General features: G+C 56.7%; 1 protein-coding gene across 8 annotated transcripts; it reads left to right on the forward strand.

The window, feature by feature from the left end:
- The first annotated feature begins 2,034 nt into the window (after window positions 1-2,034).
- LOC105758865 (rho guanine nucleotide exchange factor 11) lies at window positions 2,035-25,321 on the forward strand. Of its 8 annotated transcripts, none has more exons than XM_072918633.1 (41): window positions 2,039-2,386; window positions 4,410-4,532; window positions 5,945-6,039; window positions 6,519-6,617; window positions 7,252-7,301; window positions 7,403-7,460; window positions 8,009-8,145; window positions 8,608-8,679; window positions 8,974-9,060; window positions 9,534-9,683; window positions 10,150-10,230; window positions 10,338-10,403; window positions 10,557-10,658; window positions 10,839-10,940; window positions 11,247-11,289; window positions 11,555-11,651; window positions 12,093-12,287; window positions 12,706-12,729; window positions 12,977-13,130; window positions 13,513-13,597; window positions 13,863-13,892; window positions 14,345-14,477; window positions 15,133-15,345; window positions 15,665-15,712; window positions 15,926-16,152; window positions 16,549-16,695; window positions 17,117-17,199; window positions 17,333-17,458; window positions 17,879-17,996; window positions 18,606-18,784; window positions 19,338-19,413; window positions 19,634-19,795; window positions 20,434-20,521; window positions 20,678-20,779; window positions 21,016-21,086; window positions 21,187-21,360; window positions 21,550-21,918; window positions 23,067-23,159; window positions 23,514-23,656; window positions 24,044-24,227; window positions 24,913-25,321. In XM_072918633.1, exons 1-41 carry the CDS (start codon window positions 2,355-2,357, stop codon window positions 24,936-24,938), a joined length of 4,644 nt encoding a protein of 1,547 aa, XP_072774734.1. In that variant the 5' UTR covers window positions 2,039-2,354; the 3' UTR covers window positions 24,939-25,321. The 8 variants fall into 8 exon arrangements, with proteins under 8 accessions (XP_072774739.1, XP_072774734.1, XP_072774737.1 ...); XM_072918632.1 differs by having other exon boundaries at window positions 2,040-2,386; window positions 9,519-9,683; XM_072918636.1 differs by lacking the exon at window positions 23,067-23,159 and having other exon boundaries at window positions 9,519-9,683.
- The last annotated feature ends 321 nt before the right edge of the window (window positions 25,322-25,642 follow it).

A 25,642-nucleotide genomic window follows, 5' to 3' on the forward strand; every position in this document is an offset into this window, starting at 1 on the left:
CCCGGTGGGAATCCGGCAGGAATCCTTCGGGAAAATCGATGGAATTTGGGGACGGGGAGCGTGGCTTTGTACATAGGGTGTAAAGTAGAGGGGCAAAAAAAAAAAACAAAACAAAAAAAAAGACAAAAAATCCGAAATTTGTGCCTTTAAAATTAAATTCCGATTTCTATTAAAATCAGATTTAAGAAAGGGTTGCATATATATATTATATATATATATGATGGAATGCTAGAGAAATTTATGGATAATATACATATTTTTTTCCAGGGGTATCCCATAGCTCCGTATTTTGTTATGGAAGTTGAACAAAAAAAAAACACGGAAAAAAGTTTAAAAAAAAAAGCGAAAAATAAAAGTATTTTACCTCGAATTCAGAACGTTAAATAAAAACCTTTTAACAGAGAGGCGCCGCTGCTTTCTTTGGGACTTTTCCCGAGGTTTCCCCGGGATTTGGGATTTTTGGGAAGGGATTCCCGGGATCCCCGAAATTCCCCAGAAATTCCTGCTGCTTCCGTCTTTGGGGTTTTTGGGTGTCCCCAAATCTACACTGTCCCCATGTCCCCAAGTCTTTTATGTCCCCAAATCCACACTGTCCCCATGGGTGTCCCCAAATCTTTGGTGTCCCCAAATCTACGCTGTTCCCATGTCCCCAAATCCACATTGTCCCCAAATCCACACTGTCCCCATGGGTGTCCCCAGATCTTCAGTGTCCCCATGGGTGTCCCCAAATCTTTGGTGTCCCCAAATCTACGCTGTCCCCATGTCCCCAAATCCACATTGTCCCCAAATCCACACTGTCCCCATGGGTGTCCCCAGATCTTCAGTGTCCCCATGTCCCCAAATGTTTGATGTCCCCAAATCCTCACTGTCCCCACGTCCCCAAACCCTCAGTGTCCCCATGGATGTCCCCAAATCCTCACTGTCCCCAAATCCACACTGTCCCCATGGGTGTCCCCAAACCCGCAGTGTCCCCGCTGTCCCCCACACGCCGAGGTCACCCTGTGCCCCATCAAATCCTCACTGTCCCCTCACCTCCCCACACACACACACACACACACAGACACTGTCCCCGTGGCTGTCCCCACACTGTCCCCTGTGTCCCGAGGTCACTCTGTGTCCCCAAACCCGCACTGTCCCCTCTATCCCCCACATCCGAGGTCACTCTGTGTCCCTCTCCCTCTGTCTCCATTACCTCCCACACCCTCAGGACAACATGTCCCCCTCAAACCCGCACTGTCCCCTGTGTCCCCTCCTGTCCCCTCTGTCCCTCACACCGAGGTCGCTCCGTGTCCCCTCCCTGTCCCCTCTATCCCCCACACCCCCAGATCTCTCTGTGTCCCCTCCCTGTCCCCTCTGTCCCTCACACCGAGGTCGCTCCGTGTCCCCTCCCTGTCCCCTCTATCCCCCACACCCCCAGATCTCTCTGTGTCCCCTCCCTGTCCCCTCTGTCCCTCACACCGAGGTCTCTCCGTGTCCCCTCCGGGCCGCCCCGCGGGCGCTGCCGGGCTGAGGGCCGGGCCAGGCCGGGGATTGGCAGCAGCTCCGGGCATTGGAGCTGCTCCCGGGGCCGGGCCGGGCCGGGCATTGGAGCTGCTCCCGGGGCTGGGCCGGGCCGGGCATTGGCGCTCCCGGGGCTGTGAGGGCTGAACGAGGCCGGACATTGGAGCTGCCCCAGGCCCGGAGGGGCCGGGCGAGCCCGGGGATTGGAGCTCCCGGGCCGGGGGTCGGAGCTGCCCGGGGCTGAACGAGCCCGGGGATTGGCGCTGCCGGGGCCGGGGGCTGGAGCTCCCGGGGCCGGGATTGGCGTTCCCGGGGCCGGAGGGGCTGAACGAGCCCGGGGATTGGAGTTCCGGGGCCGGGGGTTGGCGTTCCCGGGGCCGGGGATTGGAGCTCCCGGGCCGGGATTGGCGCTGCCCGGGCCGGGATTGGAGCTCCGGGCCCGGGGATTGGAGCTGCCCGGGCCGGGATTGGCGCTGCCGGGGCCGGGGATTGGCGTTCCCGGGGCCGGAGGGGCTGAACGAGCCCGGGGATTGGAGCTCCGGGGCCGGGGATTGGCGTTCCCGGGCCGGGATTGGCGCTGCCCGGGGCCGGAGGGGCTGAACGAGCCCGAGGATTGGCGCTCCCGGGGCCGGGGATTGGCAGCAGCCCCGGGGCTCTGCTCAGCCCGGCCCCCGGCGGGAGGGGCCGCGCCCCAGAGCCGGGCCGGGCCGGCACCGAGCGCACCGGGGCCGGCACCGAGCGCGGCCGGGCCCGCGGGGGTCGCTCGGGGCCCCGAGGCCGCCGGGCCGGGGATGGTGGCGGGGCCGGGCGGGCCGGGGCGGCGGCTCCGGGCCCGGCCCTGAAGGAGCCGCACCATGAGCGTGCGGCCTCCGCAGGCCCCGGACAGGTACGGCCGGCGGGTCTGGGGGGAAACCCGGCGGGTTTGGGGCCGCGGGAGCGGGCACGGGGTTTTAGGGTGAAATTCGGCGGTTTTGGGGCCGCGGGAGCGGGCACGGGGTTTGGGGGGAAACCCGGCGGTTTTGGGGGAAACCCGGCGGTTTCGGGGGAAACCCGGCGGTTTTGGGGCTGCGGGAGCGGGCACGGGGTTTGGGGGGAAACCCGGCGGTTTTGGGGCCGCGGGAGCGGGCACGGGGTTTTAGGGTGAAATTCGGCGGTTTTGGGGCTCTGGGAGCGGGTACGGGGTTTTAGGGTGAATTTCGGTGGTTTTGGGGTTCTGGGAGGGGTCTCGGCTGCTCCGGGAGCCGCCAGGGCGGTCCTGCGGGAAAAAACGGCGGTTTGGGGTGAAATGCCGGGATTCGGAGTGTTCTGGGGTGAAATGCCGGCATTTGGGGTGAAATGACGGGATTCAGAGTGTTCTGGGGTGAAATGCCGCATTTGGGGTGAAATTCGGGGCTTAGAGGGGGCTCAGCTCGTCCAGGACTCCGCGCTGGGTCCCTGCAGTGTTTTGGGGTGAAATGCCGGGATTTGGGGTGAAATGTCAGGATTTGGGGCACTTGGGGGTGAAATGCTGGGATCTGGGGTGTTTTGGGGTTAAATTCCAGGATTTTGGGGCTCTGGGAGGGGGCTCAGCTCGTCCTGTAGCCCTCACCCCATTCCTTGAGGGGAGAGACTGGAATTTGGGATAAAATTCTGGGATTTTGGGAATGAGGGGACTCAGCCCATCCCGTATTTCCATGAATCCCTCAGGGGAGCAGCGTTTTGGGGTAAAACTCCCGGATTTGGGGAGTGGGGGGGGGGAATATCCCGAACTTCCCTGATTTTTGAGATATTTCCAATATCCACCACCAGGAATTGGCTTTTCCCCAGTTTGTTTGGCTCCATTTTAAACCAAATTTGGGGATTTTTTTTGGTGGGATAAAGCCTTGGAAAACCCTGGAGCTTCTTCTGGGATAAATTCAGGAATCTGGCCGAGAATTCCTGGATTGGGATCTCTGCTCCAGCCACGGCATTTCCCACATAGATTTGGGTGGGAAATGAGGGATTTGTGGCCCTGGGAGAGAGGCAGATCCCGGGAATTTCAGGGATCATTTTCCCACCAGATCCTGAGGATTTTTCCTGCTTTTCCCATCCCAGAGAACTCCAGGATTCCCTGGGCTGGTTCATTTGGGATTCCAGGGCCCAATCCTGGATCCTATCCCAGGTCATTCCGTGGATTCCCCATCCCTGGAAGTGCCCAGTTCCGTCATCCCGGGGATTTCAGGATCCCTCCTGGCTGCGGAATTCCGCGGGAATGGGGAAAGGATCCCCCCGGGACAGGGAATTGCAGGAGGCGGAATTCCGGCCCAACCAGCTCTGCCACTTCCCACTTCCCCGGGAGCGGCTCCGTTAATCATTACCCTGCTGGGAATTCTTCCTGGAGAATTCCCGTGGAGAATTCCCGAAAAGAAAACCCAAACAACTGGGAAAAACCCGGGAAAAACTCCCGTTTTCCCAACATTTGGGATCGTTTTCCCAACATTTGGGATCGCTCCGCGTTCCGGGCGGTGTCGTCCCGTTGGGATCCCCTCCCACCCCTTCCCAAAAAAGGGTTTGGGATTCCCAGCTGGAAAATCCCATGGAAGTCTGGGATAAGTCAGGGTTTAAAGCAGGGAAAACGGGAAAAATTCCCATTTCCCAACTTTTCTGACCACTGTGTTCCTTCCCACACTGGAATTGGAATTCCCAGCTGGAAAATTCCATGGAAACCTGGGAAAAACCAGGGTTGAAAGCAGGAAAAATGGGAAAAAACCCCATTTTCCAACTTTTCTGACCCCTGGCCTCCTTTCCATCTCTTCCCACAGCAGGATTGGAATTCCCAGCTGGAAAATCCTATGGAAATCTGGGATAAATCAGGGTTTCAAGCAGGAAAAATGGGGAAAAATTCCCAGTTTTCTCCGGCCTCTCCGTGGTTTTTCCTGGTGTTTTTCCAGGGAGAGCAGCGGAGCCGCAGCCCCCGGCAGGGAGGGAACCAAATGTTGCAAATCCGAGGAGAAATTCCAGCGGGATCCAAACTCCCGGAATTCCTCCCAGGACTCGGCGGCCGCCCTCGGAATGTGGGAAAGAAAAAAACTTTCCCTGAGATCCCGAGTTTTTGTTAATTTGGGAATGGAAGGCGAAAGTTCCCACATTCCCTGTGGGAAAGGGGTTTGGGAATTCGGGGTTGTTCCCGTGAAATTTGGTGGGGGCTCCTCGGAGATCCCGGATTTCCTGGGGGACGTTCCCAGAAAACAAACCTGGGAATGAGTGGCAGGGTTTGGGATTGAGGCAAGAGCTGGGAATTGTGGCTTTATCCTGCAGCATTCCCAATAAAAACACTTGGGAATTCTCTGGGAAGAGCCCTCCAGGTCCTCCCGGATGCCCCTGGAATTCTGCTTTTCCTTGGAAAACCACAGCGTGGTCAGAAAAGTTGGAAAATGGGGTTTTCCCCCTTTTTTCCTGCTTTCAGCCCTGGTTTATCCCAGGTTTCCGTGGGATTTTCCAGCTGGGAGTTCCAAACCTGTCTCGGGAAGGAACCCAGTGGGCAGAAATGTTGGGAAAAGGGAATTTTTTTCCCCTTCCAAGCTGTGTTTTTTTGGGAATTTCGAATTTTTGGGACTTGGGAAGGGAGAGCAGGGCTGGGGTCCCTCCGGAGGCGCCGCTGGAATGGGAATTGTGGGAAGTGCCCTGGCTCGGCCGCCCCTGAGGCAATTAAGGAGCTTTAATTAAGCCGAATTAAACGACTTTTTTATAGCCTCGTTAAGCTCTGGCTGCTTCCAGAGGGGCAGGAGAAGCCTCTGGATCCCTTTGGATCCCCCTGGCTGGGATTTGGGCATTCCTGGAATTGTGGTTTTGAAGGAAAAGCAGCTCGGGAATGCCATGGACCCTGGAATTTGGGGATTTTTGGGGAGGAAAAAAAGGGATTTTGGGTGGATAAAAAAGGCTGACCTGGGCTGGACCGTGGATAATCCCGAGGGTTAATCCCGATTTTCCTCCGGATTGGCGGGGAATGTCCAGGGCAGGGCCCAGGTCTGCGGCTGCTCATGGAAAAGGGGCTGGAAAATCCTGAGGGGCTTTTCCGGGGATTTTTTCCTTAGGGGGAGGTGATCCTGGAGAAAAGGGGGATCCAGGGGGGATTTGGGATTTGCCAGGGGGATTTGGGATCTGATCCCAGGGGGAATTTGGGATCTGATCCCAGGGGGGATTTGGGATCTGATCCCAGGGGGGGATTTGGGATCTGATCCCAAGGGGAATTTGGGATCTGATCCCAAGGGGAATTTGGGATTTGCCAGGGGGGATTTGGGATCTGACCCCAGGGGGAATTTGGGATCTGATCCCAGGGGGAATTTGGGATCTGATCCCAAGGGGAATTTGGGATTTGCCAGGGGGATTTGGGATCTGCCAGGGGTCCTCTCCGGCTCTCTGGGAGTGACCGGGGGTCGTGTCCAGCCATTCCCCAGTAATTCCCGAATTCCCGTTGCCGTCCTAGGCTGAGCAGCCTCTCCTCGGCCCTGGGCGATTCCCCCTCGGAGCGAAGGTCCCCCGGCCACCACCGGCAGCCCTCGGACGCCTTGGAATCCACAGGTGGGAATTGCCCTCGGGAATTCCGGCACTCAGCGGTCACTCAGTGGTCACTCATGGCCAGGATGCGGGTCCAGACCTTCTGTTGGGATTTGGGGAGTTTGGGGTCCCACAAGGGGGAATTTGGGCCTGGGGAGTCCAGGGTGGCCAGGGCTGGACAGTGACCACGAGGCCGGGGCTGGACAATGTGTGGCCACAGGGCCTGGTGGTTGGGGCTGGACAGTGACCACGAGGTCAGGGGTGGACAGTGACCATGAGGCTGGGGCTGGACAGTGACCACGAGGCCAGAGGTGGACAATGGGTGACCACAGGAGCTGGCGGTCGGGGCTGGACAGTGACCCCAAGGCCTTGCAAGCCCCGGTACCGGGGGTTCCTCAGGGCCAAAGCCGGACTCCAGCGCCTCATTCCCCACCTTGCTCCTGTTCCTCTGTCCCGTGTCCGTCTGTCCCCGTGTCCGTGTGTCCGTGTGTCCGTGCCCGCAGAGCTGGTGCAGCGCTGCGTGGTCATCCAGCGTGACCAGCATGGCTTCGGCTTCACCGTCAGCGGCGACCGCGCGGTGCTGGTGCAGTCCGTGCGGCCAGGTGGGCACCGGCCGGACCGGCCGGACACCGGGGTGGACACGGGGGTGGACAAACAATGCCCAGGAGTGCCCTCATCCATCCCCAGCCTCAGCCTGGGGGAGAAAATGAGGGAAAAAGGAGAAAAACAGGGGAGAAAATGGAGAAAAATGGCGGGAAAACGGGGGAGAAAATGGCGGGAAAGTGTGGGAGAAAATGGCGGGAAAATGTGAGAGGAAAATGGCGGGAAAATGTGGGAGGAAAATGGTGGGAAAATGTGGGAGGAAAATGGCGGGAAATTGAAAAAATTGAGAGAATGAGGGAAAAACAGGCAGAAAATGAGGGGGAGGTGGAGGGAAAATAGAGAAAATGGGGGAAATGTGGGAAATTGTGGGGAAAATGGCAGGAAAATTCAGAAAATGGGCAAGTGTGGGGAAAATGTGGGAAAACTGGGGGGAAAGGCAGGAAAATAGAGAAAATGTGGGAAAATGGAGGGAAAATGTGGGATAAATGGGGTTTTCCTTGGGAAGCGCTCCGGGTTTGGGGGTTTTGCTTTGGGATTGGCTGGGATGGGGCTGAGGGAGCAGGTCAGGGGGTGTCCCTGTGGAATATTCCAGAGGAAATCTGGGATCTGCTCCTGACCCCTGCCCGTGTCCAGGTGGGGCTGCCATGAGGGCCGGGGTGCAGGAGGGCGACCGGATCCTCAAGGTGGGCATTCCCAAGTCCCGCGTTCCTGGCAGCCTCCCCGCGTTCCCGGGGAAAATTCCCGGTTTCCCGGCCCTTCCCCAGCCCTGTCCCGGCTCTTCCAGGTGAACGGGACCATGGTGGCCAACAACTCCCACCTGGAGGTGGTGAAGTTGATCAAGTGTGAGTTTGGGCTGGAATTCTGGGAATTCTCTTCCCGTTCCGTGGGGAAAGGCGGGGCTGGGGGAAGGGGAGAACATTTTCCATCCTTTGGGGAATTTGGGGGGAGCCTGGAGGTGTTTCCAGCCCTTTTCCCCACGTTTTTCCAGGAAATCCTTCTTGTCCCTCATCCCAAATTCTCCCTGGAAATGCTTCCCACTCCCAGTTCACCTGGAATTTTTTTCTTGGGAATTCTCCCTGGAAATCCTTCTCGCCTCTTTTCCCAAGCTTTTCCAGGGAATCTTTCTCACCCCCTTTATCCCAGGTATTTCCTGGAAATCCTTCCCCCCCATTTTCCTGGAGATCCTTCTCGCTCCCTTTTCCCAGTTGTTTTTTGGAATCTCCCTCCTCCCCTCTTATCCCAAATTTTTCCAGGAAATTCTTCTCCTGGAATTTTTTGCCTGGAATTTTTTCCCGTGTCAGTTTTCCCTGCAAGCCCTGCTCCCAGCCCCGTTATCCCAGACTTTTCCTGGAATTCCTGCTGACGTTCCCGTGTCCCGTTCTGTTTCCAGCTGGCGCCTACGTGGCCCTGACCCTGCTGGGATCCCCCGCCGGACCCGCGGGAATTCCGGGATCCCAGCAGGAGCCGGAGCCCTCGGGGTGTCCCCAGGGGCCCCCCCAGCTCATCACGGAGCCCAGGCCCCTCCAGGTGAGCCGCAATTCCAAAGGGGTCCTGCAATTCCAGAGGGAACCCAGAATTCCCTCAAATGACCCCAAAACTCCCCCAGGAGATCCCGGAATTCCCTGAGGGGATCCCAACCCTCTCATACCCATTTCCATTGCCACCCCGTTCCCATTATTCCCATTATTCTTGTTCCTGTTCCCATACCCATTATTCCCATTCCCATTATCCCGTTCCCACTATTCCCATTAATTTCACCCTTCCCCCCCATTGCCATTATTCCCATTATCCCATTATCCTGTTATTCCCATTATCCTGCCATTCCTGTTATTCCCATTATCCCATTATCCCCCCATTCCCGTTGTTATTCCCATTGCTGTTCCCGTTGCCATTCCCGTTGTCATTCCCGTTTTTCTCCCCCCATCCCCGCTGTCATTCCTGTCGTTATTCCCGTTATTCCCGTTGTCATTCCCGTTGTCCTTCCCGCAGGACCCCGAGGTGCGGAAGCACGCGGCGGAGATCCTGCAGAACATGCTGCGCCAGGCCGAGGCCGAGCTCCAGGTGCCGCCGCCTCGCTCCCCCTTCTTTTTGGGGGGATTTGGGGCCTTTCTCGGAATTTCCTGGGATTTTTTTTGTGGGTTTTTGGTTTTTTTTTATTTTCTGGGGTTTTTTTTTTTCACTGTTTTTGGGGATTTTCTGGGGTGTTTTTTTTTCGGGATTTCCTGGTGGTTGTTACGTCCCATTTTCCGCATTTTCGGTGTTTTCCTGGGATTTCCCGGTGCCCTCTCTGTCCCATTCCCGGATTTCCCGGTGACTGTTCCGTCTGACTCCCGTGTATTCCCGGGTTTCCCGCAGCGCTGCCAGGCGGGCGCGGCGGGGCAGGAGCAGCTGGAGGCGGCGCGGCGGCGCCTGGAGCAGCTGAAGCTCAAGGTGCTGCAGGAGGTACGGGGGGAATGCCGGGAATGGGCCGGGAATGGGCCGGGAATGCCGGGAGTGGGCCGGGAATGGGTGTGGGAATTCTGGGAGTGGGTATAGGAATGGCCTGGGAATTCCGTGAATGGGCCAGGAATTCCAGGAGTGGGTACAGGAATGGGCCAGGAATTGCGGGAATGGGTACGGGAATGGGTTGGGAATTCCTGGAGTGGGTGGGGGAATGGATATGGGAATGGGTGCGGGAATGGGTCTGGGAATGGGCTGGGAATTCCAGGAATGGATATGGGAATTCTGGGAGTGGGTACAGGAACGGGTATGGGAATTCCATGAGTGGATCTGGGAGTTTCCCATCGCTGCCAATTCCTGGGAGCTCCCGGAATTGCCCATTCCTGCACTGGGAATTCCCAGGGTTCTCCTTTCCTGCCTTTCCCACCATCCCAAATCCACGTTTCCCGGTATTTCCCCAGTCCCGCTGTTCCCAGTCCCAGGATTCGGGGTCCCGGCCCCTGGAAGGGGAATTCCGCCGGAGCCTGGCGGGGTCCCCGCAGCTCCCGGGGCGATTCCCGCGGGATCCCCGGGATGGGGACCCGGGGCTGGAATCCGGCCCCGAGCGGCTCCCGGCCCTGGCAGAGGTGAGGGGGAACTCCAGGAAAAATCCGGGAAAAGGGAGGGAAGAGTTTGGGAAAATCCGGGAAAAGAGGGAGGAACTGCAGGGAAAATTTGGGGAAATTCTGGGAAATGACGGGAAATTCGGGAAAAGGGGGTGAAAATCCCAAGGAAACTTTGGGAAAAGAGTGAAAGTTCCAGGTAAATTTTGGGAAAAAAGGGGGGAAATTCAGGGAAAAGAAAGGGAAATAATTCCAGGAAAAAGTTGGGGAGAGAGGATTAAAATTCTAGGAAAAACTCCATGAAAAGTTTGGGAAAAGGGGGGGAAATTCCAGGAGAGGGAGAAACTCCCCCCAGATTTTGGGATCCCACGGAATTTCCAGCTCTTTTCCCTTCTCTGGCCGTTTTCCCTGGGAATTCCGAGGGAATTTGGGATTCCCGCCTGCCTTGGGGGGTTTCTGGGGGTCCTGATCCCGAAATTCCCCTCCCCAGGTATCCCGGAATTCCGGCTTTTCCCAGCCCGGCAGCCCCCGGAGCTCCCCCGTGCTCGGCTCCCGCCTCGCCGTGGATCCGGTGGGGCTGGAAAATCCTGGGAGAATCCCGGGAAATCCCGGGAATCCCCACAGGGACCCCCCAGAGCCCTTCCCCGGAGCTTGATCCCGGGTTTTTTTTTGGGATAGGGATCAGGGAGGCCCCAGATCATCGGTCCCGAGGAGGATTGTGAGCCCGGGAGCGGCAGCAGCGAGGTGAGAATCCCTGGAAAAGTGGGAATTCCTGGGGGCCTGGGAATTCCGGGGGATTCTGGGTGGGATTTCTGAGGGGATTTTTGGGATTTGTGGATTCCAGGTGGGATTTTTGGGATCCTGGCAGCCGCCACTTTTCCCTCTCTGTGTTCCCAGAGTGACTCCGTGTTCCAGGATTTGGGAATTCTCAAATCCCGCCCGGCCCATTTGGGAGTTTTCCTGAGGTTCCTCTTCTCCCAGGCCGATCCCACCCCTCTGGTGAGGAATTCCCAAAATTCCCGGGATTTTCTGCCCCCTGGGATCCCATTCCCGACCCCGGCGCCTCCCAGAGCGTTCCCAGGGTCTGGATGGAGCCAAATTCCCGGGGTTCCCTCAGCATTCCCGGGGTTTCCTGCCCTGGCATTCCCGGAATTCCAGCTGCTCCCGCTTTTCCTGCAGCTGTTCCACCTGTGCTCCGAGGTTTGCTGCCAGCAGAGCAATCCCAGGGATTCCCGAGCCCTGGGAAAGCACATCTGGAACATCTTCCTGGACAGGAGCGCGGTCAGCAAATTCCCGGGATTTCCCCGGAATTCCTGGGATTTGGGGGCAATTCCTGGGATTTTTTTGGGGATTCAAAGGGATTTTGCGAGGATTTTCCAGGATTTTGGGATGGATTTCCCAGGATTTTGGGATAGATTTCCTGGGATTTTGGGAGGATTTTGGGATGCTTTTCCCAGGATTTTGGGATGGATTTCCTGGGATTTTTGGGATGGATTGTGGGATGGATTTCCGGGAATTTGGGATGGATTTCCTGGGATTTTTGGGATGGATTTCTGGGATTTTGGGATCCTTTTCCCTCTTTTCCAGCCCCTGCGGGTGAAGGTGCCGGAGCAGCTCCTGGCCGAGATCGGTGAGTTCGGAATTCCGGAAATTTCCCCTGGGAAAAGGAGCCCAGGGCCCAGTTCGGGAATTCCAAACTTTTCCCAGAGCCCCAGGAAAGCTGGGAATGAGAGGAGCACCCGGATCATTCCCAAAACCTGGAGAATTCCCAAACGAACTTGGGCTCCAATCGAGATCCCAGAATTCCCAGACTTTTCCCGGAATCCCAAAAAGCCAGGAGAAGTTTGGGGCTGAGCCCCGGGATTCCCGAAATCCCGAATTTCCCCAATTCCCAGAGCTCCACCTGCGGAACGGCGAGGAGCTGCGGCCGGCGCTGCTGGAGGCTCAGGAATTCGTCATCCTGGAAATCCAGGAGCAGCTCCAGGACTACAGGTGGGAAAACCCCAAAAATCCCAGAAAATCCCCAGAAAACCCCGGGAAAATCCTGGAAAATCCCCGATCCTGGAAATTCCAGAAGCTCCCGTCTCTTTTTTTGGGCAAAGCCTCTGGAAAACCCCGGATTTTGGGAGTTTTGGACCTCCCAATCCCGTTTTTTTTGGCTTTTTCCCAGCAGAACCTGAGGAAAATCCCAAATTTTGGGAATTTTGGGACTTTTTGGGTGCTGCTAATTCAGTTTTTTTTTTTTGGCTTTTCCCAGAGAAGCACGTGGCAGACCTGGGATTTTGGGACTTTTGGGAATTTTTGGGCTCTCCCCATCCCAGATTTTTGGCTTTTCCCAGAGAACCAAGCAGCAGACGCTGCATTTTGGGAATTTCAGGAATTTTGGGAGTTTTTGGGCGCTGCCATTCCCGGATTTTCGGCGTTTCCCGGCAGGGCCAAGCGCACGCTGGGGCTGGGCGGGCTCTACGGGGAGAACGAGCTGCAGCAGCTGGAGCAGCTGGAACAGCTGGAAAAACACCTGGAAAAGGCTCCGGAGCAGCCGGAGGAGCCGCGGGAACGCCGGGAATGCCGGGAACGCCGGGAGCGGGCGGCGGCCGAGCGGCAGCTGGGACACCTCGGGGACATCCTGTGAGTGTGGGATCATCCAGAATTCCCGGGGGATTGGGGGAATTCCCGTGGGATTTTGGGATTGGCACCTCGGGGACGTCCTGTGAGAGACGGGAACCAGGAGTTCCTGATGGGATCTTTGGGAATTCCCGCAAGATCTTTGGGAATTCCAGTGGGATCCTTGGGAATTCCAGTGGGCATTGAGAATTCCCGATGGGATCACTGGGAATTCCTGATGGGATCTTTGGGATTGGTACCCTGGGGACATCCTCTGAGAGGTGGGACTCAGGAATTCCTGATGGGATCTTTGGGAATTCCAGATGGGAGGGATCTTTGGGGATTCCCCACGGGATTCGGGGCTGGAATGGGAATTTCGGGATTGGGAGCTGGAATTTGGGCTTGGGGAATGGAAGAATCCAAGGAATTCCTTTTCCCGCAGCTCCAAGTACGAGGAGGAGCGGAGGTGAGCGGATCCAGCTGGAAAAAATCCGGGAATTTGGGCCATTCCCGATTTTCCCTGTGGAATCTTCTCCCTTTTTCCCTTCCCTCTTTTCCCTCCCATTCCCAGTTTTCCCTGTGGATCCTTTCCCTGGAATTCCCAGTTTTCCCTCTTTCCCCTCTCCCAGCGGATCTGAGCCCCTCGGAATTCCGGGAATCCTGGGATTTCTGGGAATTCTGCCCTTCCCACCCTCTGGAATTCTCTTTCCCAGCGCTCCCATGGCCTTCGCCCTCAGCACCTTCATGGCCCACGCCGGGATCCGGCCCCGGGAATTCCGGGAATTCCGGGAATCTCAGAATCCCGGAGCCTCCGAGAAGATCCCGGACAAGGACAAGTGGCTGCCCTTCTTCCCCAAGGCCAAAAAGGTGGGAATTGCCAGGAATTCCCAGGAATTCCTGGGGGTTCCCAGGAAAAGCTCTGGGGGAGGGAATCCCGGGAATTTTCACCCAAGTCCTGGGAATTTTAGACCTGAGTTCCAGAATTTTTTTGACCCAAATCCTGGGATTCAGGATTTGGGATGGGAAATTCGGGATTTGGGATGGCAATTTGGATTTAGGACGGGAATTTGGGGTTTGGGATGGGAATTTGTGGTTTGGGATGGGAAATTTGGGGGGTTAGGATGGGATTTGGGATTTGGGCTGGGAATTTGGGATTTGGGATGGGAATTTGGGATTTAGGATGGGAATTTGGGCTGTGGGCCGGGGAATTCCCGGGTTTCCGAGCGCTTCCAGGACTCTTTCCCAACAGAGCAGCAGCTCCAGGAAGGAGAAGGAGCAGAGGCAGAACCCGATCCTGAAATACATCGGGAAGCCCCGGAGCTCCTCCCAGAGCAGTGAGTGCTCCGGAATTCCCAAATCCGGGAATGCCGGGAGCTGCCTGGAATTTCCTGGGAATTTCCTGCCATTTCCTGGGAATTTCCTGCTATTTTCTTGGCAATTTCCCCTGGAATTCCCCCAGCTCCCCTGGAATTCCCAGATCCTGGCCTCATTCCTGCGTTCCCATCCTGTTTTTCTCCACTCTCATCCCATCAGCATTCCCCAGTTCCCGGTTTTTCCCCGGGATTTTGGGAATTTTGACATCTCCTCTTTGTTTTCCAGCATTTCATGTTCCCCTGTCCCCCACGGAAGGTAAAAATTCCCGAATTTTTGTTGCTTTTCCTTCATTTTTTCCTCATTTTTTTCTCCCTTGCTTTCTGGGCTTATTCCCATTCTTTCTTCCCCAATGAAATTCCTGGGAATTTGGGGGAGTTGGGGTTTGGGATTTAGGATCAGGGTTTGGGATTCAGGTTGGATTTGGGAATTTGGGATTTGGGAGGGAAATTTGGGATTTGGGAGGGAAATTGGGGGTTTAGGATTTAGGAAGGGACTTCAGGATTTAGGAAGGGAAATTCGGGAATTAGGATCAGGTTTGGGAATTGGGAATTTGGGATTTCGGAGGGAAATTGGGGGTTTAGGATTCAGGATGGAAACTTCGGGAACCAGGATCAGGTTTGGGATTTGGGCTGGGAATTCAGGCTGGAAGTTTGGGGTGGGGATGGGGCTCCGGGCGGATCCCCAGCCGGAATTCCGGGTTTTTCCAGGCGGGAAGCCGGGCAGCGTCCGGACCATGATCCAGCACTTCGAGAACGGGCACGGGGAGCCCCCGGAGCCGGAGCCGGGCCCGCAGCGCCGCTCCACCGGCAGCGTTCCCGAGGGGCTGCTGGAGCCCGCCAGGTGCCCGCGGGAGGCCGGAATGCCGGGGGTCCAAAACCCTGGGGTTGTTCCTCAAAATTCCGGGCTTTCTTCCCCCAAAATCCTGGGATTTTCCCCAAAATCCTGGGATTTTTTTTTCCCCCAAAATCCTGTGATTTTTTTTTTCCCCCCAAAATCCTGGGTTTTCCCTAAAATCCCAGGGGTTTTCCCTAAATCCCGGGGGTTTCACCTGAATCCCGGGGGTTTTCCCTAAATTCTGGGGTCTTTCCCTAAAATCCTGGGGGTTTTCATCTAAATCCCAGGGCCTTTCCCAAAATTCTGGGGTTTTCCCTAAAATCCCAGGGGTTTTCACCTCAATCCTGGGGGTTTCACCTGAATCCCGTGGGTTTTCCCTAAATCCTGGGGTTTTTCTCTAAAATCCTGGGGTTTTCCCCCAAATATCCTGGGATATTTTGGCCTGGAATCCTGGGATTTTTGCCGGGAATCCCAGGATTTTTCCCGGAATTCCCATTTTTCCCCGGGAATTCCCTGTTTTCTAGCAGCTCCCGGGGCGAGCTGTGCCTGATCCGGGGGTTTCCCTCTGAATCCTGGGATTTCTGCCATAATTCCTGGGGGTTTTTGCCTGGAACCCCGGGATTTTTAGCCGGAATTCTGGAATTCTCGCTGTTCCCGGCAGCTGCCGGGCCGAGGTGCGCCTGGGCCGCTCGGAGTCGCTGAAGGGGCGGGAGGAGCTGCGGCGCTCCCGGCGCGCCGAGCCCGTGCCCCGATCCCGCAGCGACGTGGACATGGACACCGGGAATTCCGGGAACGCCGGGAGCGCCGGGAGCACCGGGAGCGACACCCCCCGGCTGCACTCGGCCTCCTCCTCCGCCTCCAGCCTCTCCAACAGGTGGGGAAATCCCGGAATTCCCAAAATTCCCACAACTCCAGACCCAGATTTGGTGTTTGGGATGGAAGTCTGGGAAAGGAGGGAAAATTGGGCTCAGGGAATGTTTGGGATTTGGGGTTTTCGGAAATGGGACTGAGGGGGTTGGACGGAGGGGATTTTTCCCTTCAGGTCCCAAATTCCTGCGGAATCCTTGGAAAGATCCACGGACTGTAATGGGGTTTGGGGTTGAATCCCTGGATTTTGAGGGTGAACTCATCAGGATCGGGGAAAATTTGGGATTTTGGGACACCCCAGGGGGATTTTTCCATTCTTTTCCCAGATCCCTGGAAAATCCCACCCCCCCTTACACGCCAAAGATGGGGCGCAGGTGAGTGACCCCCCCCCGGAATTCCCATTCCCACTTTTCCCAGTTTTCCCATGTTTCCCTCTCTTTTTCCCCATTTCCCCCCCATTTTTCCCCCATTTCCCCCCTTCCCTCCCCTTTTTTCCCCATTTTCCCCCCTTTTTTCCCCATTTCCCCCATTGTTCCCCATTTCTCCCCTTTTCCCCCCCAATTTTTCCCGATTTTTCCCAATTCCAGGAGCATGGACTCTCCCTTCGGGGCCGATCCCTTCCTCCCGCACCTCCTGGAGGACGAGCAGGGCCCCGTCCCCGACCTGGAGGCGGATCCCGAATCCCAAAATCCCCCGAATTCCCAGAGCTGGCAGCAGAATTCCCCGAATTCCCAGAGCTGGCAGCACTCGGTCAGCCGGGAGCTGCTGGCCAGCCTGTCCCAGCGCGAGGTGGATCGGCAGGAGGTCATCAACGGTACCCAAATCCGGGAATTCCCGGAATTCCGGGGTGTTCCCGGGACCTGGGGAGGCTGGAACTGGGGGCGATGCTTTTGGGGGGGGGCTGCTTCCTGGGATTTGGGGGCTGACTCCCTGTTCTGTGCTGGATTTGGGGTCTCATTCCAAGCCTTTCCCAGGATTTGGGGTCTCGCTCCTGAGATCTGGGGTCTCGCTCTTGGGTCTGGGATCTCATTCCCGTTTTTTTCCCAGGATTTGGGGCTGGTTTTGGGCTGCTGGGGCTGGTTCTGGGCATCGGGTTCTGCTCCGGGGGCGGCTTTTGGAATGGGATTGTCCCCAGTGGTGTCCCCAATGTCCCCAATGTCCCCAATGTCCCCAGAGCTGTTTGTCACCGAGCTGTCCCCAATGTCCCCAGAGCTGTTTGTCACCGAGCTGTCCCACCTGCGCATCCTGCGCGTCCTGGACTCGCTGTTCCTGCAGCGCCTGCGCCGGGAGCAGCTCCTGAGCCGGGAGGAGCTGGGGCTGCTCTTCCCCAACCTGCCCGAGCTCATCGGCGTGCACAGTGAGCCAGCGCCCAAATCCCAATCCCAAATCCTGAAATCCCAGAGCCTGAAATCCCAAATCCATGAAATCCCCAAATCCCCAAAATCCTGAAATCTCAAACTCCAAAATTCCAAATCCCAGTCCCTGAAACCCTGGAATCCCCAACCCCGAAATGCCAATCCCCAAAACCCCAAATCCCGAGATCCCAATCCCCAGAATCCCAAATCACAAGATCCCAGTCTCCAGAATCCCAAATCCCAATCCCCAGAATCCCAAACCCCCAAATCCCAATCCATCCCCAAATCCCGATATCCCAATCCCCAGAATCCCAAATCCCAAGATCCCAATCTCCGAAATCCCAATCCCCAAACCCCAAGTCCCCAATCCCCAAATCCCAAGCCCCATTTCCCGGTGGCGGCGGCTGACCTCGCTGTTCCCAGATTCCCTCTGGGAATCCATGCGGCGCCTGCGGGAGGAGCAGGGCCCCGTCATCGGCGGCATCGGAGACCTCATGCTGGCCCGGGTGAGCCCGGGAATTTCGGGAATTTTGGGAATTTTGGGAGTGCCGGGAATGCTGGGAATTTCAGGAATGCAGGGAATTTGGGGAATGCTGGGAATTCCGGGAATGCCGTGGCTGACTCCCGTTCCGTTCCCAGTTCGAGGGCGCTGCCCAGGAGGAATTCCAGCGCGCCGCCGCCGCCTTCTGCTCCTCGCAGTCGATCGCGCTGGAGCTGATCCGCAGCAAACAGCGCAAGGAGGCGCGATTCCAGAGCTTCATCCAGGTTTGGGATTTGGGATTGGGATTGGGATCTGGGGCTTCCAGAGCTTCATCCAGGTCCTTTGGGCTTTGGGGTTTGGGATTTGAGGAAGCAGAGGGGTCAGGAATTTCGTGATTTCAGTACTGGGGGAAGCAGTGAGGTCAGGAATTCCAGGATTCTGGGGCTAGGGGAAGCAGTGAGGTCAGGAATTCTGGGAATCTGGGATTTGGGGCAGCAGAGGGTCAGGAATTCCAGGATCTCAGGGTTTGGGGAACCAAGGAGGTCAGGAATTCTGGGATTTTTGGACTGGAGGGACCAGGGAGGTCAGGAATTCCGGGATTTTTGGGTCTGGGGAAGCAGTGGGGTCAGGAATTCTGGGATTTTGGGGTTTGGGGCAGAGGAGGGCTCAGGAATTCCGGGATTCGGGACCGTCCGCGCTCCCAGGAGGCCGAGAGCCAGCCGCAGTGCCGGCGGCTGCAGCTGAAGGATCTGCTGATCGCCGAGATGCAGCGCCTGACCAAGTACCCGCTGCTGCTGGAGAACGTCCTCAAGTGCACCCCGGGTACGGCCGGCGGCGCTCCGGAACGTTCCGGGATCCCTCATCCCTTCCCCTGCCCGGATCCCTCATCCCTTCCCCTGCCCGGATCCCTCATCCCTTCCCTGTAAATCTCACAGTTTTCCCTGTAAATTCCTCATTGTTCCCTGTACATTCTGTGGTTTTCCCTGGGTTTTCCCTATTTTTCCCCCCATTTTTCTCCCCACTTTTTCCCTGCATCTTTCCTTGGATTTTGTCCCATTCCTCTGTGGACATTCCCCTGGATTTTCCCCATTATCCCATGGATTTCCCCCATTATCCCTTGTTTTCCCTCCGTTATTCCCTGGATTTCCCTGTTCCCAGCGGGCAGTGTGGGGCAGGAGAAGCTGCGGCGGGCGCGGGATCGATGACACTGATCCCGTTATTCCCGTTATTCCCATTTTTCCCATTCCCAGCGGGCAGCGCGGAGCAGGAGAAGCTGCGGCGGGCTGGGATCAATGATATTGATCCCGTTATTCCCGTTTTTCCCATTTCTCCCATTCCAGCGGGCAGCGCGGAGCAGGAGAAGCTGCGGCGGGCCGGGATCGATGACACTGACCCCCGTTATTCCCGTTATTCCCGTTTTTCCCGTTGCAGCGGGCAGCGCGGAGCAGGAGAAGCTGCGGCGGGCGCGGGAGCGCAGCCGGGCGGTGCTGCGGGCGGTGAACGAGGCCGTGCGCCGCGCCGAGAACCGGCAGCGCCTGCGCGAGCACCAGCGGCGCCTGGACACCTCCGCGCTGGAGCGCTCCAGCAACCCGCTGGCCGCGGAATTCCGGGTACTCCCCACGGGCCGGAATGCCGCGTGTTCCCGCCTTTCTGGGATTTGGGACGGCCGGAGTTCCGGGTGCTCCCGGTTTTCTGGGATTTGGGACGGCCGGAATTCCGGGTATTCCCGCTTTTATGGGATTTGGGACGGCCAGAGTTCCGGGTGTTCCCGCTTTTATGGGATTTGGGACGGCTGGCACTCCGGGTGTTCCCACTTTTCTGGGGTGAACAGCCAGAATTCCGGGTGTTCCTGCTTTTCTGGGATTTTGGGTTGTTTCCCTGGATTTTGAGGTGTTTCCCATGGATTTGGGGTGTTTTCCATGGATTTGGGTTGTTTCCCTGGATTTTGGGGTGTTTCCCTGGATTTTGAGGTGTTTCCCATGGATTTTGGGTGTTTTCCATGCGTTTGCAGTGTTTTCCCAGGATTTTAGGATGTTTTCCATGGATTTTGGGGTATTTCCCGTGGGGTTTTGGGTTGTTTCCCTGGATTTGGGGGTGTCTTCCCAGGATTTTGGGTGTTTTCCATGGATTTTGGGGTGTTTTCCATGGGTTTTGGTCCCGCAGAACCTGGACCTGACCTCGCACCGGATGATCCACGAGGGACCCCTGTCCTGGAGAGTGGGGAAGGACAAAAGCGTGGGTACGGACTGGGGGAACTGGGAGGGACTGGGACAAACCGGGTTCCAAAAATCCCAAAAAAATCCTCCAAAAACTGAAAAAAAAAATCAAAATCCCCTAAAAATCCCCTAAAAATTAAAAAAAAATCGCAAAAAAAAAAACCAACCTAAAAATAAGAAAAGAAATCCGAAAAAATCCCCAAAAATCCCCAAAAAAATCCCCCAAACTCCCTGTCCCCCCAGAGCTGCACGTGCTGCTGCTGGAGGAGCTGCTGGTGCTGCTGCAGCGGCAGGACGAGCGTTGGCTGCTCAAGTGCCACAGCCGCGGGCTGGCGGCCGACACCAAGCAGAGCTTCAGCCCCGTGCTCAAGCTCAGCTCGCTGCTCGTGCGCTCCGTGGCCACAGGTGGGCTGGGAATCCGGGAATTCCGGGAATTCTGGGAATTCTGGGAATGGAATGGGGGTTTGTCTAAAAAAAATGGGGGGTTTCGGTAAAAAAATGGGGTTTTTTTGGGGAGAAATGGGGGTGCAGCCCCGTGCTCAAGCTCAGCTCGCTGCTCCTGCGCTCCGTGGCCACAGGTGGGCTGGAAATCCGGGAATTCCAGGAATTCCAGGAATTAAATTAGGGGGAAATGGGGGTTTTCTGTAAAAAAATGGGGGTTTTCTGTAAAAAAATGGGGGGTTTTGGGTAAAAAAATGGGGTTTTTTTGCAGGAAATGGGGGTTCAACCCCGTGGCCACAGGTGGGCAAGGGAAAACCTGGAATTTCGTGAATTCCGGGAGTAAAACACGGGGAAATGGGATTTCTGTGTAAAAAGTTGGGATTTTCTGTTGAGAAAAAGGGATTTTTTTGCGGGGGGAAAAGGGGTGTGGGCATGGGGGTTCAGCTCAGCTTGGTGCTCATCTGCTTTGTGGCCACAAGTGAGCAGGGAAATCCCGGAATTCCGGGAATTTTGGAATGCTGGGAATGGGAATGGGAAGAAATTTGGGAATTCTGGGGCTGGGAATGGGAGGAAACTTGGGAATTTTGTCCCCCCCATCCCAGACAAGCGCGCCCTGTTCATCATCTGCACCTCGGAGCTGGGACCTCAAATCTACGAGCTGGTGGCGCTGACGTCCTCGGAGAAGAACACGTGAGGGAAATCCTGGAAAATCCCTGGGAAGGGCTGGAAAAGACCCTGGGGGGATGAAATCCTTGGGATGAGAGGGAAAATCCTGGGAAGGGCTGGAGTTCCTGGCTGGAATTCCCGGCTGGAGTTCCCGGTTGGAATTCCCGGCTGGAATTGCAGGTGGATGCAGCTGCTGGAGCAGGCCGTCCAAGGGGCCACCAGGAGCCTCCCGGGGCCACCGAAGCAGGAACAGAGCGAGGCCAGCGGGAACGGAGACACCGGGTGGGAACGGCGGCGGGAACAGCGGGATTGTGGGGATGGGAATGGTGGGAACGGGATAATGGCAGAGATGGGAGCAGGGAATGGGGATGGGGTCGGGAATGGGGGAGCTCAGGAGGTTCCTGGTGTCCCCAGAGAGTCCCTGGGACGGGGACTCGGGGCTGGCTGACCCTGTCCCCGTCCTGGTGCCAGCCGTGTCCCATTCCCATTCCCATTGCCGTTCCCGTTCCCGTTCCCAGCCTGCTGCTGCCGGACCCTGCCGTGTCCCCAGAGCTGGCCCGGGACACCGAGCCCGAGGATTGTTCCTCAGGTACTGCTGGGGCTGTCCCCTCCTGTCCCCGTCCCTGTCCCCGTCCCCCTGTCCGTGTCCCCACTGTCCGTGTCCCCATCCCCGCTGTCCTGTCCCGCAGCCGGCAGTGACCCCGAGCCCTCGGGAAGGGCCCGAGCCCTGCAGGAGCTGCTGGAGGAGCCGCGTGGGGCCGGGCCAGGGGACCCCGACCCCGACCTGGGGCACCCCGACCCCATCCCGGGAACCCCCAAATCCCCAGGAAGCGCCGGAGTGGCTGAGGCAGCGCTGCAGGATGGTGAGAACTGGGGAAAACCCCAAATCCCCAAATATCCTCTCTCCATTCCCTTGGAAAACCCCAAATCCCCAAATATCCTCTCTCCATTCCCTGGGAAAACCCAAAATCCCTTTTCCCTCTCCCCTGATTCCCCATCCCAGGACATTTCCCCTGGAAAACCCCAAATCCCTTCTCCCACCCCAATCCCAGTGGAGACCCTGCGGCTCCTGATTGTCCGGAGGCTCCGGCCGGGACGGGACCCTGACGTGTCCAGCTGGGAATTCCCCACGTCCGGCCAGGATTTGGCCATGTCTGTCCAGGATTCCAGGATGTCCAGCCGGGAATTCCCAATGTCCGGCCGGGAATTCCCCACGGCCAGCCAGGATTTGGCCACGTCCGGCCAGGAATTCCCAGCGTCCGGCCAGGATTCCAGCATGTCCAGCTGGGAATTCCCCGTGTCCGGCCAGGAATTCCCAATGTCCAGTCGGGAATTCCCAAAGTCCAGTCAGGAATTCCTGATATCCAGCCAGGAAGGGCCGGAGGGGCCGGAGCCCAACGGGATCCGAATCAACCGGAAAGGTAAAAGGGGATTTGGGGTAGGAATTTGGGGGAATTTGGGATGGAGTTGGGGCAGGAATTGGGGATGGATTTGGGGTAGGAATTTGGAGGGATTTGGGATGGATTTGGGGCAGGAATTTGGGGTGGATTTGGGGTAGGAATTTGGAGGGATTTGGGGCAGGAATTTGGGTGAATTTGGGATGGATTTGGGGTGGATTTGGGGCAGGAATTTGGGATGGATTTGGGGGAGGAATTTGGGGCAGGATTGGGAGAATTTTGGGGGATTTGTGGGGGAACCCACAGGAATTCCCTGCGTTCCTGATGGGATTCCTGCTGGGATTTGGGGTCTCTCTCATTCCCAGGATTTGGGGTCTCGTTCCCCGCCCCTCTCTGGGGTTTGGGATTTTGTTCCCTGCTCCTTCCCGGATTTGGGGTCTCATTCCCTGCTCCTTTTTGGGATTTGGGGTCTCATTCCCTGGGTGCTGATTTCGGTTTCCTGATTTCGGGTTCTGGGCCTTGGTGCTGATTTCGGGATTCTGATTTCGGGATTCTGATTTCGGGATTCTGATTTTTGGGTGTTGATTTCGGGATTCTGATTTCGGGATTTTGATCTTGGGACTTTTGATTTTGGGATTCTGGTTTTGGGATTTTTATTTCGGAATTCTGATTTTGGGTCTTGCTGCTGGGTGCCAATTTTGGGGCGCTGCTTTTGGGTGCTAATTTTGGCTCCCAGTTTTGGGTGCTGGATGCTAATTACTTTTGGGTGCTAATTTGGGGTTCTGGATGCTGATTAATTTGGGGTGCTGATTTTGGGGTGCTAATTTCAGGTTCTAATTAAGTTTGGGTTCTGATTTGGGGTTCTGAATGCTAATTTTGGTATTTTGGGGTGCTTCTTTCCGGTGCTGGCTGCTAATTAATTTCAGTAGCTAATTTTGGGTGCTAATTAATTTTGGGGGCAGATTTTGGGGTGCTGGTTGCTAATTAGGGGCGCTAATTAACTTCAGAGTTCCGAATTGGGGTGCGAATTAATTTTGTGTGCTAATTGGGGGTGTTAATGAACTAATTGGGGTGCTAATGAACTAACCGGGGTGCTAATTAACTCATTAATCACCGCATTCCGGTGGTGGGGCTGCTCCCCCCTTCCCCCCCCCCCCTTTTTGGGGGCCCAGCCCAGGAGGAGGGGCCGGAGGAGGCCACGCCCCCGCGCGGCTGCAGCCAATCAGAGCCCGAGCTGCGGGAAGGAGGCGGAGCCAGCGCCGAGGGTAACCGGCCCCTCCCCCACCCCAAAAAACCCCAAAAGGGCCCCAAAAACCCAAAAAAGGGCCGCCCAAAAAGGACCATTAAAACCACAAAGGGGCCACCAAAAACCCAAAAAGGACCCCAAAAACCCAAAAAAGGGCCACAAAAATCACCACTGGGAGACACCAGATCCCCCCCTGGGGCCACCAAAAATCCTCTGGGGCCACCGAAACCTCCCCTGGGGCCACCAATTTCCCCTTTGGGGACACCAAATCCCCCTCTGGGGACACCAAATCCCCCTTTGGGGCCACCAGAACCTCCAGCGGGGCCACCAAGGGCCTGGCGGGGACCGCTGAGGTCCCCCCGTCCCTTCGCAGGGAATTTCTTCTACCTGAGCCTCCCCAGGGGCCGCCCCCGGCCGGGAGGGGACGTCGGGGACATCCCTGGGGACACCCCTGGGGACACGGAGCTGATCCTGGGCACCCTGGAGGAGCTGCGGGGGAAACTGCTGAGCCTCAGGGTGAGACTGGGGACACTGGGGACATCACTGGGACATTGGGACATCACTGGGGACACTGGGGACATCGCTGGGACATTGGGACATCACTGGGGACATCACTGGGGACATCACTGGGGACATTGGGGACATCACTGGGGACACTGGGGACATCACTGGGACATTGGGACATCACTGGGGACACTGGGGACATCACTGGGACACTGGGGACATCACTGGGGACATCACTGGGGACATTGGGGACATCACTGGGGACTGCTGTGGCTCAGGGTGAGGGGACGTTAATGGGGACACGGAGGGGGCACCAAGGAGGGGATGGGGACATGGAGGGGACACTGGGGTGTCCCAGGGGCTGGCCCAGCTGTCCCCAGCTGTCCCCTGTCCCCCCAGGCCCTGGAAGCCGCTCACCGGCACCTGCTGCGCTCTCTGCGGGGGGACAAGGCCACCGCCCCCGGTGTCCCCGCTGTCCCCGGTGTCCCCGGGGTCCCCAGGCTGGCCCCGCCGCCCCCCGGCCCGGCCCAGGCCCCGCGGGGACACGGTGCCACCCGCACTGGCGCTGCCACCAAGGGCACAGGTGAGAGCCCACCACAGCCCGGTGTCACCGGGGTGGCACCCGCCAGTGTCCCCTGCATGTCCCCTTCCCCATCACTGCCATTATTGCCTCATCCCCCCATTATTTCCCGTTAATTTCCCATTTCCCCCGTTATTCCCCCATATATTTCCCATTTCCCCCGTTATTCCCATTATCCCCCCATTATTTATCGTTAATTTCCCACTTCCCCCATTATTTCCCCCATTATTTCCATTATCCCCCGTTATTCCCCCGTTAATTTTCCATTTCCCCCATTATTTCCATTACCCCCCATTATTTATCATTAATTTCCCATTTCCCCCATTATTTCCCCCATTATTTCCATTATCCCCCATTATTTCCATTTCTCCCATTGTTCCCCCCATTATTTCCATTACCCCCCATTATTTCCCATTAATTTCCCATTTCCCCCATTATTCCCCCATTATTGCCATTATCCCCCCATTATTTTCCCCATTATTTCCCCATTAATGTCGCATTTCCCCCATTATTTTTCCCATTATTTTCCCTATTATTTTCTCAATTAATTTTCCCATTATTTCCCCCGTTAATTTTCCCATTTTTCCCATTATTTCCCTCATTAATTTTTCCCATTAATTTTCCCATTTCCCCTGTTAATTTTCTCATTTTCCCCATTATTTCCCCCATTTTCCCCCTTTTCTTCCAGGCTCCGACGCCCCTGCCCACCTTTAACCCGGGAGGGGGGGGATGGGCTGGAATTTCCCTCCCCTCCCCCAAATTTCCCCCGGAAGATTTTCCAGGGAATTCCGGCCGGGAATTCCCCCGGACAGCCGGACAGATGCACTTTGTTGGGAATTCCCCCTTTTTCCCCAAAAAAATCCTATAAATATGTACGTACGCCCCTCCCCCATGCTGTAAATACCCCGGGTCCCTCCCTCCCACAATCGGGGGTGACACGGTGACAATCGGGGGGTGGCACCCCCAAAACCCCGGGATTTCCCCCCAAAACCCCGGGATTTCCCCCCAAATCCCCGAATTTCCCCCCAAATCCCGGGGTTCCACATATAAATATTATAAATAACAGAGCCCAGGCGGGCGCTGGAAGCTGGGAAGAATTCCTGAATTTTGGAGTAGTTTTTTGTGCGATTTGGGGTTTTTAATGGGATTTGGGGGTTTTTTTCCATGGGGGATTTGGGATTTGGGATTTGGGAATGGGGTTTGGGAATTTGGGATCCACATCCTCCGTGGCACAGGGCGGTTCCCGAATTCCTGCCCCTGCTGGGATTTGGGGTTTGAGCTTTGGGATTGGGAATTTGGGGTCCTGGGAGGGATTTGGGATTGGGGTGGGGAATTTTGGGATCCGGATGCTCCCCAGGGATTTGGGAATTCCAGGATCCAGCCCCGCGCTGGTGCGGTGTCCCCAGGGCCTGTGCTGT

The sequence above is a fragment of the Taeniopygia guttata genome, chromosome 25, assembly GCF_048771995.1.
Source record: "Taeniopygia guttata chromosome 25, bTaeGut7.mat, whole genome shotgun sequence".
Classification (NCBI taxonomy): domain Eukaryota; kingdom Metazoa; phylum Chordata; class Aves; order Passeriformes; family Estrildidae; genus Taeniopygia; species Taeniopygia guttata.